General features: G+C 39.6%; 1 protein-coding gene across 1 annotated transcript in view; it reads left to right on the plus strand.

Annotated features, from left to right (window-relative positions):
- Nucleotides 1-16,016, plus strand: part of wdr37 (WD repeat domain 37) — a 121,624-nt gene that overhangs the window by 56,220 nt on the left and 49,388 nt on the right. The window contains exons 6-8 of the mRNA XM_020530920.2: nucleotides 3,722-3,857; nucleotides 13,159-13,230; nucleotides 14,030-14,074. Of these exons, the coding sequence (XP_020386509.1) occupies nucleotides 3,722-3,857; nucleotides 13,159-13,230; nucleotides 14,030-14,074 (253 nt within the window). The remainder of the gene's footprint in view (nucleotides 1-3,721; nucleotides 3,858-13,158; nucleotides 13,231-14,029; nucleotides 14,075-16,016) is intronic.

The raw sequence follows: 16,016 nt of genomic DNA on the forward strand, positions 1-16,016 counted from the left end.
TTATAGGGTAAGATTGGGGAAGTGAGACTTTATGGAATGTGGGTATGGCTGGCAAGGCTGGCATTTATTTTCCTCCATTAGGGACATAGGAACAGGAGCCCCTCGAGTCTGTTCCACCATTCAATGTTTCATCTGTGGCCTAACTCCATATGCTTGACTTTGGTCCATTTCAATTAATCCCTTTGCTGAACAAAAATGTATCTATCATATTTAAAGTTAGCAACTGATCTAGCATTCACTGCTGTTTGTTCCAAACATCTACCACCCTTTGGGTCTTGAAGTGCTTCCCAACATCCCTCCTGAACGGTTTGGCTCTAATTCTTAGACTATGCACTCCAGTTCGAGGATCCGAATAGCTTACCTTTATCTACCCTGTCTTTTCCTGTTATTATCCTGAAGACTTTGATCAGATCACCCCTTAACCTTCTAAGTTCTATAGAAAACAAACCTAATTTGTATAATGTCTCCTCATAACTTAAACCCCTGAAGTCCAGTTATCATTGCCTTTGAACTCAACAGTTTACAGTGTTGTTTAAAAGGGTAGTTAGGAGTTAGCTAGAATGCTGTGGGTCTGGGGTCACAAGTAGACCAGACCAGAACAGATAAGAATGGGAGATTTCCTGCCATAAAAGATATTAAAGAAACAAATGGGATTTCATGATTATCAATGATAGCTATTGTCATCACCATTACAAAGACTAGCTTTTCTATTCCGGGTTTATTGAGTTTAAATTTCACCAGCTACCATGATGGGATTTGTTCCCAAAGCATATCTTGGGCCTCAGGATCACTAGTCCAATGACATTACCGCATGCTCCCCTTTCTCCTAGGAGAGTAGCGAAATTGCCCTTGCAGAATGCCTGAATCTGCTTGAAGGACTGATTGGCGTCTTTCTGTGCTGTAACAGTTCTATAATTCTATTCTGTGACACAGAATCAAAGTTTTATAAGTGTTCCATTCCCTGACAGAGATCATCATGTACAAAGCTATTCACTTTTTAAAAGTAATTTATTGAAAATTGAAGATGCATTGTAAATCACTGAAGACATTGATCCTGAGTTTTTAGACCATAAAGAATCAACCTACAGTAAGAGCCTGGAATTGTTTATAGATCACATAAGGTAGGAGATAATAGGATGTTCATGGACCAGTGCAATATTTTTGACTGTGTAGCAGTTTTCATTGTCACTTTGTGGTTACAACAAATTACCAGGTTTATTGAACTTAATTTTATGACTTGAAGTGCTGAGATTTGAAATCATAAATTTGGATTAAGGTTTAGTTTAGGAATTACTAGACACTTATCCTTCCTGCCTCCCAAAAAAAGTATGCAATTTAAATGCAAACCATGTTACCCTTCATCTTTATTTAATGTTGATGGGATCTGTTTTAAATGCCAGCGGTAGTATTTGGTGCAGCATTGTCAGAGGTTTTGTCATTCAAATGAGATGTTATTTCAAAGTTCTATCTGCTTTCTCATTTGAAGGAGAGCAGTGGAGTTCTCCCAGAGACCTTGCCAATTTTTTTTTTTTGCTAGCATTATTTAAAAAATATAAAAATATTACTTTGGGACCCAGCTATAATTCGGTCCACAGACACTGTCTTCAGACCATTTTTAGATGAGGCTGTGTTACAATGGGACTCCATTTGATGCTTTTGGTTGGAAACACATTTCATTAGGTATAAAAGATGTGTTCACATTTTTGCTTCCATTGCCTCATGATTATATCTTTTGCCGGTGGATGGCACTCAGTGCTTATACATTATCTTCAGGCATTACTGGACTGTCAGTCGTGGTGCCAGTAGGTTAATCTCTTGGCTAACACAGGAGTTCTGAGAGCAACTGAAATGCCTTTACTGCTGCCTCAACAGAACTCAGTTACAAAAATGGAAGTTCTCTTGACTTATAAGGTTTAATACCATACTTGATAAATCAGATTTCAGTGAAGGTTTTGGAGTCCACGATGGGTCTGCATTACACTGCGTTCTGTGTCAAAGCAGAGCCTCAATGCAGTTCGTGAGACTTTATTTTTAAATTAGCTGCTAAATTTTGTTTCATGAAAACAGTGACTCCAATTTAAAAGTTCTGGGATCTTCTGAAGTTGCATCAACTTAAAATAATAAATGTTCCTTGATTAGTATGTGTATAAAGTCGATAATTCATTTTTGAGGGATTTCTGATATAATGTATTTTTCCAGTCCATTTTAATTGAATCTTCCAAAGTTGTTATTATTATCAAAGGTTTAACTTAATGGTTTGTACATGAATACCAGTAAAAATCAGGCTTGATGTAATATGCTACCCAAAAATGACATACTACATTAAACAATATTTGAGTACGGCTTGTAGTTTGTGGTTTTAGCTAATTTACTAATGTATATTGCAAAGAGTTGGAATGATTAACTTACTTCATCCTTAGTAACAATGGAACAGGTGAAGTTCTGTTCTCTAGCTTTACTTACCAATCCTTTACTAACACTAAACTTCAAAATGCTACATTTTGTGGAATATCTTGTTGAATTCTGATTATGTGAAATTGCTTGCAGTTTTGCCTAAGATTGTTGAAGTCATATTGTTCAGAATTTTCACTGAATGCAATAATGACATTTCTGTTGAAGAACCTATCTATAACTGTATAACCACGTAGTTAATGGAATAGTGAGATGCTATGAATGGTATTTTAGTTGTGATGCTATGAAATTTTGTATGCTGTTATCAAAATGAGCTACTTCTCCAGTTCCAACAATTTCCCATCAGAATGTTTTTAAGATCTCATTTTAAAATGCTGAAAAATGTTTGCAAACATTGCAAGCATAAAGTAGAATTATTGAAAATAAAATAATTTGTTTAAATAAAACTAGTATAAACAGAAGCAAAAATGAAAAGTAGAGTAAATATTTCTTCGTACGTAGTGTTAACTTCGAACAAACTTGACCTGAATGGTTAATAAAGTCAAGCATAGTGTAAGATAGGCGCATAATTCAAGTATATGAGCCAAATAAAGTATTGGAGGAAATCAGGACATTAGTTGTTTTAAAAAGCAGGTTAGTCATTCAGATTCTACAATAGAATATGAAGTATTAACAATTTTTGCCATCTTATCTATAATTTATATTCAATTTAGTGACCAGCTGCACAATGATTTCTGACCACAAAATTATGATGCTGATTTTTGTAATTCTTTAGGTGAATTTGCTTATTTGTGAAGCATAGAATCTAGAACTTGAAAAGCTGCAGTGCAAGGGTGTGTGCACATATACGTGATGAAAATTTACTCTTAATCCTGCACCCAACTTATTCTGAAAGACCACATACATCTTGTGGCATTTCTACCTGATAACCATTTTATCGGTGTGGCTTTCATGTTGATTTAATTTCAAGTGCAGTTGCAGAGTGAATGTGTGTGTTGAACATGTCAGAAGTTGATAGAAAATTTTGTTGCCCTAAAGTAATGCTTTGTCACATTCCAGAATCTGACAGAGTATTTTGCAGAACAGAATGTATGACAGGATAAATCTGTATGAAACCATTTATTGAGCAGTACGGAAAGTAGCTGCAAGAAACAATGGAGGTTGACTAAGATATCATTTGGCGCTTATGAGTAATGCTCAATTCTAATGTGAGATGATGTTCAGTTTTCTGGTTATTTCTATACTTAACAAAAATGCATATATTTGTGCTGTGTAGATTTATGCCTGACTTTGTGCTTTTATTCATAAGATTGTGTCAAGTTTCAAGACCACAACTTCTAGAGCAGTCTGTCAGCTGGTGAAAGAATACATAGGACACCGAGATGGGATTTGGGATGTCAGTGTTACACGCTTGCAGCCTGTGGTGCTGGGCACAGCATCAGCTGGTAAAATTTTGTTACAGCATTTCAGTCTCTGCTTTCTGATGTTCTTTTGTCATGACTATTTCTTCTACGGCATAACTTTTTTTATTAATTTTGTTGCAACATGATAGTAATTTACCATTTCCATATATTTCACATTTTTCTAAGTTATTTTATTAAATGTGGTGTTTGAACCATGGTGTGGAATGCAGATCTTAATTCATTTGTGAAGACTAACCTTCTGATTTACTTACAAGTCCCTCAATCATGAAACCATCTCTATTCTTTAGATCACGTTCAAACATGGGTGTTCATATTGTCATCCCATAAGATGGCTACAAAATTTATTAAAATTAAGAAAAATCTTATTCTTGAAGATGTATTTTACAAAGCCATGAATAGATGTTTTGTAATGCATTTAGTACTGCCCAATGAACTGTTCCCTCAGATGTTTCCCAGGCTTTATACTTAGAAAAATGGAAACTTCAGTCAGGTAAATTATTCAGTTCTTAATTTAAAAACTGAATCTCTTGGACTTGTATTTGCACTTGAGTTTTTTTTAGCTTTGAATCATATACCTCTGTGTAGGTGCAAAAGTAAAAGCTGTTTATAAATAGGTTAAGATTAGACCACGAAGTATCTTGTGCTCTGAGGTGGTATTGTAGACACGGTGCTTAATTTGTTAACTCTTACTTGGGTTTGCCTTCATAAAAGAGAGAGAGCTAATGTGAAGGAAGATAAGAGCAAAGCATGAATGGATTCAATGTTGTTTATGTATTTCGGGCTGCTTAGAGAACCAGAGGTTCTGGCCATCATTGTCCAATCCTCTCTGGCTACTGGTGTGATGTTAGATGACTGTACTGTTGTTAAAACAAAAAGAGGAGAGGATGTATTCTATTCCAGAAAGTCAGTTAGTGAAGATTAGAACTGGGAGCCAATTTTAGCACACTTTTATATTTTTATTATTTTTTACATGTATAGCATTAGAAACCTGCTATCGTTGACATTCTTTTAATTTGTGACTGATCTCTACTCAAGCTTGCGAGTTTCTGCCCCAGGTCATTGTGTATCCAAACAGCCTGACTCTTGAACTATAGGTATTCTGCCGTGTGGAGCAGGATGCCCCACAAGTGGTGGGATATGGAGTGCAACAATTATTTCATTTTCTTCTCTGCTGCTGCTCAGCCTTGTTGCCAAGACAATTTTGACGCAAAAGAGTGATGCAGCTTGATAGACACACGTATTTTGAACGATTGGTAGTAAACGTCTTCTAGTCATTCATTTCAATGCAGTTGCACTTGAAAGCTTCAGTGTGTCATTGAAGCATTTTCTTTGCCCTCCCCTGGAAAACTGTCCTTTTGAATGTTAAGAAACTGAGCCTGTTGGGGCTGATATTTTTAACCGTTCAAGCGCACTGTCCAGTCTATCAAGTTTACCTTATGATTGTGGAGCTGGCTTCAAGAAGGACACTAGCCTTTGTTCAGTGGTCCTCCCATTGAATCTAGAGGGTGCAACACCAGAATTGCTGATGGAATTTCTCTTGAGCTTTTATATGTCACCAAGATCAGCCCAGGTCTCACTACAGTACAAGAGGAGGATGATGACAACAGTCCTATATACTAGCACTTTTCTTGACTATTAGAGGTCTTTGCTGTCCACCACTCATTGGCAGTTTGAACAGCTGCACTAGCTCAGCATTCTACAATGTTGGACTTCCTTGTCAATAGTGGTCTTTTGAATATTTAACTGATTAGATTTGGATTGATATTCAATTTTTGTTTTGGAAATGTTCAAGACCAGGCTAAGTTTCTTGTATGTAGAATTGAATAGATCAAGAGTGGCATGAAATGCTGTTGCAGAATTGACAATGGCACTTTGGTCCTTCGTCCATTGTCAATCATATATTTCTGGGGGTCAGTATAGTTCGGCCATTGAGGTGATTGAGGTTAGAGTTGGCTATCTCAACAGTATTTAATACTGGGCACCAGAGGGCAATTGATCTTTACTGAGGTTGATAATAAAGTAAGTAGAGTCGCTGTAGTCCTACCAGACCATTGACTGTTCTCTCATTAGAAAGAAACAACTGGTGGTTGTTTAACTTGGGTGTCACCGTGCCTCAGGTGAGGGGAGAGGTTGAGAGGATGATCCTTTATGGGAACCTCAGCTGGTGTGGAAATTAAACATTTATTGTTGCCATCACACTGCATTGCAAACCAGCCAACTGAGCTAACCAACCCCCTTGATGAGGTGGATAGGCACTGTCAAATTGATTATAAATAGTATGTGACTACCTCTTAAACTTACTAGACTCTGGTTCAGATTTTGAAGCTGTACATTTCAGATCTCCCACTCAAGATATTTGTTGCCATATCATAATGAAGAAATCAGGCAGCACGGTGAATCAGTGGCTAGCGTTGCTGCATCACAGTGCCAGGGACCCAGGTTCGATTCCACCTTCAGGCAGCTGCCTTTGTGGCGTTTGCATATTATTCCCGTGTCTGCGTGGATTTCCTTCCGGGGCTGCGGTTTCCTCCCACAATCCAAAAGTGTGCAGGTTAGATGGATTGGCCATGGGAAATCCAGGATTACAGGGATAAGGTAAAAGGCTGGGTCTCCGCGGAATGCTCTTTGGAGGGTCAGAGTGGACTCGATTGGCCGAGTGGTCTGCTTTCACACTGTAGGGATTCTATGAAGTTGCAGGATTGTGAAGTTTCTTGGTCATCCAGATCTTTGGAGCACAATGCAAAGACTCTCTCGCTTTACTGAATCAAATGATCAAGTTCATATAAGAAAATGTTCCTGGCATTGTTCTTGAATTATCTCTTTGACTTGCCCGGCAACAAAACCCATGCTCAAGGTATTTCTGGTAGGTCTAAATCCATCCTTTGAATTTTATTTTTCATTTATGGGATGTGAGCATTGCTGGCTAGGCCATTGTTTATTGACAGCCCCCAGTTTCCCCTGAGAAAGTGGTAGTGAGTTTCCAACTTGAGCTGAAGAAGTCTATGTGATGTAGATAAACCAACAGTTCTGTTGGAGAAGGACTTCGAGGATTTTGACTCACTGTCAATGATAAATGGTCATATGATTCCAATTCTGGATAGTACGTGGCTTAGAGGGGAACCTGCACATCATTGTGTTCCCATGTATCTGCTTTTAGCCTTCTAGACAGTAGAGTTCGGAGGTTTGCCAAAAAGCAGTCTGGTGAGTTGTTGCAGTGCATCTTGTATATGACACACAGTGCTGCCATTATGTATCTGTACTTTGTAGATGGTAGACAGGCTTTGAGGAATCAGGAGGTAAGGTACCTTGTGTGGAATCCCCAGCCTCTAACCTAATCAAATAAGCACAGTAGTTATATGGCTGGTTTAGTTCAGTTTTTGGTCAATGGAGGAATCTCCAAGTAATGTTAACAGTGGCAGATTCAGAGATGACACTGCCATCGATAGCGTGATCATCTTTTGATGGAGATGCATCTTGCCTGGCACTTTTTTAGCGTGGATATTACTTGCTACTTATCAGTTCAATTACAAATGTTGTCCAGGTGATCTAGCATTTGGATATGAGCTACTCAATTTCTGAGCAGACACAAATGATACTGAGCATTTCGGTGATAATTGCACATTGCTATATCTGACCTTATGATGGAGGGAAGTCATTGATGAAGTAGCTGAAGATGGTTGTGCCTAGGATACTACCTAAGGAACTCCTGCAGAGATGTCTTGGGGCTGAGATGATTGATTTCCAACAATTATCTTCATTTTTTTTCATACTAGGTATGATTCTAAACAGCAGAGAGTGCAAATTGACTCCAGTTTTGCTGGAGTTCTTTGAATCCAAGTTGATCAAATCCACCTTGACTTGATGCTATGGGCAGTTATCTTCACCTGACCACTCAAGTTCATCTCTTTCACCCATATTTGGACCAAAAGTCTGTAATGAGTTCAGGAGCTGAGTGGGCCTGGTGGGACTCAAACTGAGAGTTAGTGAACAGATTATTGTTAAGTAAGTGCCACCTATAATGCTGTCAATGATGCCTTCCATTACTTTGTTGATAATTAAGTGTAGACTAATGAGGGCAGTGTTTTAAAAAAAAAATAAGGAGGTTTTGTTCTTAGAAGGAATGAAAACTAACTTTCAAATGGAGGTGGACATGGGTACAATAGTCATCCAACATCATGAGTGGTTGCCTCATTGTCATTGGCCAACAAGTTTCTGACAGTTGATTGACACAGCGTAAGTTTATCTGGAGCCCAAGTGCTCAGGGGCAAAAGGAAGGCCTCATCAAGCAGTCCTTGTAGACAGCAGTTCTCACCAGTCAGTATTCATTGTGTGGTCCTCATTGGGCAGTTCTCAGATAGATGGAAGATGAACCAGAAGAATAGGAGGAAAACCCAGGAACAAGTTCCATAACAGTTTAGCTAGAGAACAAGATGCTGCTTTCACAACTTTAACGAGACTGATATATTCAGTCCCAACAGACTTTTTGTCCTCTGGTGAACCAAACCAACTGTCAAGGTTAACTAATGTCTAATTCACTAATGTTTCATAGCTCAGCTGCTGTTTAACAAATTCCATAAACTATCAGAAAATTGGTACAAATTTTTGATTGCTTATATAGGTAAGTGTGATCGTGGACACCACGCCCCCCACCCTCCAGCAATCATCAGGAGTGGCAGCAGAGTTATTTTTCCTTCCAAGTCCCTAGGATAAGTGCAACATATAATAGATTTCCACTATTCAGTAGTGGCAGCAAGTGTTGTATTCGTCATTTTTTAATGTCCAAATAGCTATCCAATTGAAAGGCCATTAAAAAGCAGTAAAGGTGCTACTTTTTATTTTGAATATATTCAGCATTGTTTTCATTGAACTGGCTCTGGTTAGGAATGGTGCTTGAATTGAAAGGTCTGACGTTTGGTACAACTGACTTTATTTGATCACCTTTTTGTGAAATTGATTTGGATATGTGAAGGTTTTCCAAATTGGCTGTGCAGTTGTAATTTCTTTTTTTGAGTTGGGCTCTTCTTATTGCTAAGACTTTGATCTTCAGAGTCCTGGATTTTGGGCCTTGCAATGTCCTGGTGCTGGTTGGATATTAGTCCCAGATTGAACAAGCCTATTATCTGCCCTGCAGACGTCAGATCCATCAATAAAATACAGATACCGACATCACTTAATACTTTGAATGAAACAATGATATAATCCAGGAGGTGCTAGTGCTTTGATCTATAATGCCTCCAGGGGGTTTTGTATTTGTCCATCAGGCAGGGGAATGTATTTGTTATCACAAGACCATGCTTTATATGCAGGATGCCGCAGAGGGGGACCAGTTCTATTTGCTTTTGTTATACTCCAATCTTGGTATTAGAGGGCCCCAGATAGATGATCTTTTCTTCTGATGGGATGGTAATGCAGGCTTCATTTCAGAATAGAACCTTTCTTTAACATCTTCATCACAGTCAAGGGTATAAGCACTGATGACAATAGCAAATTGGTTATCATAGAATCCCCACAGTGCAGAAGCAGGCCATTTGGCCCATCGAGTCCAGATCCGTCCCCTACCCTGTCCCTGTAATCCTGCATTTCCCATGGCTAATCCACCTATCCTGCTCATCCCTGAGCACTGTAGGCAATTTAGCATGACCAGTCCTTCTAACCTGCACATCTTTGGACATTGGGAGGAAACTGGTGCACTTGGAGGAAATTTACGCACACACGGGGAGATTGTGCAAACTCCACACAGACAATTTCCCAAAGGTGGAACCAAACCAGAGTCCCTGGTGTAGTGAGGCAGCAGTGCTAGCCACCATGCCACCTGTGGTTCTAATCTTGAAGCTGAAGTATCATGAGTCTTTCACTTATACATTGAAAGCTCTAGCAGACGATCAGAGAGAGATCCTGTTTTGACAGATGAAACCTATCTTGTTGACTTGAGAGTCACTAGCATCCTTTGCTTACCAATTGCTCCCTCCTTGTTCCTTCAGCTACCCCTTCCCATGGAGACATGTTTTCTCTGAGAGTGGCAATGTAATTTAGAGTCTTGGTAGCTCACGGTTGCAAGACTTCTTTGTGGGTACTTAATCCTGATTGAGATTGCTCATAAGTGTTTTAGTATTTCAAATTGAAATATTTAAAGTTTTCTTTGTTTGATCACATAGATGGTGATCCTGTAGAGGGTGGCTCCCCAGCCAGGGGAAAGTGGACAGCCTATAGTGATGATACATTCTGGAGCTGGAGGAACACAGCAGGTCAGGCAACATCAGAGGAGCGGGAAAGTTGACATTTTGGATTTACACCCTTCCTCAGCCCTGTAATAAAGGGTGCAAATCCGAAACATGAACTTTCCTCCTCCTCTGATGCTGCATGACCTGCTGTGTTCCCCCAGATCCAGACTGTATTGACTCTGACTCCAGCATCTGCATTTCTTGCTTTCTCCCAGCCTATAGTGATGGCCCCTTTTCTCAACCTCTCCCTATTTGAGGTAAACAGAGGGTGTCCTGAAGAGGACTGCTCAATTACAAATGCTGCTGCCCAAAGTCACCTCTCTCCCTATACAAATATCCAGTGGCATTCATACGACTGCTGCAAGTGTGCAGATTCTGGACTAGGAGCTTCCAGGATCACAGACCTACCCCTCTCATCAATTTTCCCTTGCCATGGGATTTGGTAATGGATCCTGCCAGAGACTCTGCATGAGTTAGCGTAGGGATTTTGAGGTATCGTCATTGTCCACATGATTTTGATGGTTTGTGGTCAGATTTCAATGATCTGTCAAAGTATATCAATCTGCACCATCCTTGTGCAGCAGATATCTTCCACCTTTGCTGTCGGTATGACACATAATCCTCTTTTGCCTGCATTGCCATTGAGAACCTTTTGGACGTTATCGCCATGAGTGCTTCTATGAGGAGCAAGGAACTCCTAAATGCATCACTTAAGTGATTGTCAGATCACACCAACTTCTCCAAAATGTCAAAGTGCTGATCCTCTTATATAAGCATTTCTTTAGAGATGCTGTCTGCCCTCGTTGTCCAGGGAAAAAATGGTTTCCATCTGCTCCTTTTTATGGGAGCATAAGTGAATCTCCAGTTAATAGCAGCATGCAATTAAATCCAATTAATAGATTAGTAATAACCTTGGTTGTGCATGAATTATTAGAAAAAAATCTGAAGGACAGTAAAGGTCATATCCAGAAATATGTGCACCAATCAAGGTCAATCAGCCTGGATTGTTGAGGAAAGGTCATGGCTGATTAACTTGATTGTTTTCAGGCATTAAAAAGGAGGATCACTGCATTTGATAGCCTACATGGATTTTCACAAAACCTCTGACAATTTCCTAAAAGCAGACTGCAGAAAGCTCAGGGGCCATGGGAATCAAAAGATCAATGTCGCTTTGGATCCAAAATTGACTGAGTGGAAACAAGCAAGGGTGATGGTTTACTGAAGTTCTTTTGTGACTGGAATGTATGGTTAAGAAGTTTGCAGATAATATAAGAATTGGTTTTGTGGTTGATTTAATGAGTAGAAAACTGTAGACTGCAGGAAGATATCAATGAAATAGTCTGGTGGAAAGTAAGGGGACAAATGGAATTAAATTTGGAGAGGTGTGAGAGCTAACAAGGAAAGGAAACACAATTAATGGTAGGACACACAAATACAGAGGAATGGATGAGCTAGAGATTGCACGTCTGCACATTGATGCAGGTGTCAGGACAGATAAATGAGGTTGTTCAGAGAGCATAGGAAATACTTCCTTTATTAGACATGACATGGAACATGATAATATTGGTGATTATGCTGGAATTGTATAAAATTCTACTTGGATTGCAATTAGCCTACTGTATACAGTTGTGTTTTAGAAGAATGTGATCCTACCAGTTAGAACATCAAAGTGACTAATATGAATTGAGAATTTTAACTAAGGACAGATTGGATTGGAAAGATTGCTGAATCTTTTAACTAAACTTAAAAATTGTTAGCCATTTATCACTCGGCGAAGGAAAGTCAAATGGCCCAATGGACGGTCCTTAAAATGAACCTTGAGGAGCTATTGGAAAGATAGAGAGCGATCTTGTCTGAAATAGGTCAACTGGATCATTTGTGAAATGAAGCAAAGTTAATGCTAAATAATAAACAATAACACAAGTTGCTGGAAAAGCTCAGCAGGTCTGGCAGCATCTTTGCAGAGAAATCAGAGTTAATGTTTTGGGACCAGTGACCCTTCCTCAGAACTGATGGTAGCTACGAAAATTTTGGTTTACTGCAGAAGATAGGGTGGTGGGCGGTAAAGAGTAAGGGATAGGTGGGGATAGAGCCCAAAGAGACAGAAGAGTTGGACAGACAAAGGAGTAGATAACGATCTGGCTAGGAGAGTGAATAGCTATTAATGGAGACTGTTAGTGGTTAACAATAAGTAGTGTGTAATGGCAGGCTATGTGATAACAAGGCCTGGTGTGTGGAGTAGGACGCTATGACATGGGACCGTTCAGGTCCTAAAATTTTTGAACTTAATATTGAGTCCGGAGGGCTACAGGGTCCCAAAGCAGAAAATGAGGTGTTGTTATTCCACTTTGTGCTGAGCTTCACTGGGACACTGCAGCAAGCCTGAGACAGCGATGTTGGCCAGGGAACAGATTGGTGTGTTGAAGTAGCAAGCAACTGGAACTTCAGGGTCATTTTTGCGGGCAGAATGTAGATGTTCTGTGAAGTGGTAAGCCAGTCTATGCTTCATGCCCCCAATGTAGAGGAGACCACATTGTGAGCAGCAAATGCAAGTAGACTAAATTGTGTGAAGTGCAGGTAAAGCGCTGCTTCACCTGGAAGGTAGGTTTGGGCCCTTGGATACTGAGGAGGGACAAGGTAAACAGGCAAGTGGTACATCTTTGGCGGTCACAGGGGAAGGTGCTGTGGGGCTGTTAGGGGGTGTTGGGAGTAAAGGAAGAGTGGAGCGGGCTGTCCCAGAGGGAACAGCCCTATGGAAGGCGGCAAGGGAGGGAAGCGGAGTATGTGTCTTGTGGTCGCATCTCACTGGAGATCGCAGAAATGTTGGCTGATGATCTGGATGTGGATGCTGGTGGGATGGTAGGTAAGGACAAGGGGAACCTATCATTGTGGGAGGGAGGAGAGGAGATGAGGGCGGAAGTGCGGGAGATGGGTCGGACCTGGTTGAAAGCCCTGTTGACAACTTTGCTGGGGAATGGCACCTTCTCCTGCAACCGCCGATGGTTTAACACCTGCCCATTGTACTCGCTTCTTGTCCAGAAAGAAACAGTGCTTATCTTTCCAAAAGAACCCCCACCTAATATTGCTACTTTTCTTTACAGATCACAGTGCTATGTTGTGGAGCATTGAGACAGGAAAGTGTCTCTTGAAATACACTGGTCATGCAGGGTCAGGTGAGATCATATTTGTGTGAGGTTTAGTAAAATAATTTGTAGTAGTTTTATTTTGTATTTAAATGTGTTGGGATCTAACCGGTTATATGTGAGGCTAAAAATAAGTACAGACATTGACCCTAAATACTTTTGCATTTAAAAGCTAAGAGAATTGGGATTAATTTAAAAAGAGTACAAAATAAATCATTGTGAATTGGCAGCCCATTTTGTTCAACAGAAGAAAAAAAAGTCAAACTCCGTATAAGGCAGGCTGATGATTCATCATTGCCCAGTTTATGCTACAGCTCAGAGCAATTTCACGACCAATATCTTTGTAAATGATTTGTGACGGACATGGTGGCATTTCACCAATGCTAAACTAGTTTAGATTGAAAGAATTTTCATGCAGTTAAGTTCTAAAATGTCAATGTTAAAAATTGGATGCATGGTCTATAAAACCAAGATTTGAACGGCAAAGCCAGCATACTGTGCTCTGGCATATTGGATTTGACTTTAATGCCCACGGCTCCTTGCATTGAGCTCCTGATGTTAGCTGCTCGGAAACGCTTGCCCACTCAGAAAATAAGATCAAAAGCAGAATCCTTCCTAAGTTGATTGGGTTTGAAAAATAGTGGTAAACTGAAAAACGGGTTGCCTCATTGTCTTTAGTTACACATGATCCATCAATGGGGAGACCAATAAGGGATGGAAGTGGGGGAAAGTTTGCCAGCAAAGTGATCCCATTACCTAAAGTGTTAGCTCCTGCATATTAGGAGCTTTTGAAGAATAATTGTATTTTATTTCCTTTTCCTTCCCTTAGTGAATTCAATCAAATTCCATCCATCAGAACAGGTAGCTCTCACAGGTACAGTATGCAGAATTGTGTTTATTATGTTGTGCAGCATTAAGTTGTAAAACTTTTTTTATGCTAAAACACATACAAAGCACTATGAATCATCAGATTATTGAACATTTCAGTACTGCAGCATTAACAATCTTAACTATCACACCCAGGGGTTGTCATTGACCAGCACTGGAGCTGGACTAGCCATATAAACAATGTGGCTACAAGTGACTAGGAATTCAGGTCAGAGATTAGGAATTCTGCAGCAAGTAACTCTCCTCCTCTTTCCTCAATGTCTGTCCACTATCTACCAAACACAAGTCACAAGTATGATGGATTACTGGCTATCTGAATAAACATTTAATGAGTGCCCTTCTCTTGTGTTTCGATTGACATATTCAACTAATGCATTCTTGAACGGCCTCAGTTGAATCTGCCCCCACCACACTTCCAGGAAGTGCATTCCAGACCATAACTACTTGCTTGTGAACAAGTTTTTTTTCCTCATCACTTTCCTTCTTTTGCAAAGAGAGAGAACAGTTCCTCCATAACTACTCTGTCCAACTGCCTATTAAAACTCCTTTTACTTTTTAACAAAAACAGCTCTAATTTCTCCAATGTTTATTCATAACTGAAGTTTCTCATCCCTGGCATCATTTTCATCTTCTGTTTTTTGAACATTTTTTGAACAAATTCACATCCTTTAAGGTAGAGCCATTTATTTTAGTGTAACTCCATTTTCTCTCAGCCAAAATGTGTCACATTACACGTCTGCACATTCATCTGCCACTTATCTTCCTACTCATCCAACTTAACAATATCCTTTTCTAGCCTTACCCTATCCTCCTGACAGGGCAAAATCATCTCACATCAATCTTGTATGCTTTTCACAAGCGACATTTATCAAATTCCTTTTGGAAGTCTCATGCCCACTACATCAACCGTATTACCCTCTCAACTCTCTCTGATTCTTTTAAAAATTATTTCCTTTAAAAAAAATACTATCAACTTTCCTTAAACCCAGTTTTCTCTTAAGTCCACACTGGCTCTCCCTTATTAACCCATACTTTTGCATGTGACTTACAAATGCTATCCTGAATTATCGTTTCCAGAGGTTTGCCTATTGTTGAAGTTAAACTGATTGATTGGTCTGAATTTGCCAGGCTGATACCCTCTCAAACTTTTGTTAATTAAGGGTGTAACAGTGCAGTTCTCCAGTCCTCTAGCATCAACCCTAAATCTCAGGATTATTGCCATCCCAGTTCAGTTACCATTCTCACTGCTTTCAATGACCTTGGATGCATTTCATTTAGTCCCAGTGCCTTATCAACTTTAAGTACCGGAGACTATCAAATACTTCCTCATTATCAATTTTAAACCCTTCTAATGGCTGAGTTTCCTCTTCTGTGACTACCACTTAGACACCATCTTACAAATTATTAATTCACTACTTCAGCCATGTCCATGTCTCTAGGTGTAAATCCCCTTTTTTTTCGTCCTTAATCAGCCTTACTCTCTTTAACCATATCTTTTTACTGTTTGTGTGCCACTGGAAGACTTTGGGAGTTACTTTATGTTAGCTGCTAGTCTTTTATCATAGTCTCGGTTTGCTACTCTAATTTCCTTTCTCACCTCCCTCCTATGTCTTAGCAATAGCACAACTGAGATTAGAAGAAGTGCAGAGTGATATTTGGACGTTTTTGGGACCTTGGTTAGTAAAATAAGTTCAAATTTAATCTTTTATTGCAAATCCAGATAATATTTGATGGGATATGATTTCCTTTCTGTTAGCTGTTTGTCTTTCGTGACATGAGTTTAGGAGGTCAGGTCTCTGGGAGGTGTGGACCTGTGTCATAAATTTTATGAGATAACAAGGTGTAGAGTTGGATGAACACAGCAGGCCAAGCAGCATCATAGGAGCAGGAAGGCTGACGTTTCGGGCCTAGACCCTTCATCAGAAATG

This window comes from Rhincodon typus, chromosome 2 (genome assembly GCF_021869965.1).
Source record: "Rhincodon typus isolate 14 chromosome 2, sRhiTyp1.1, whole genome shotgun sequence".
Classification (NCBI taxonomy): Eukaryota; Metazoa; Chordata; class Chondrichthyes; order Orectolobiformes; family Rhincodontidae; genus Rhincodon; species Rhincodon typus.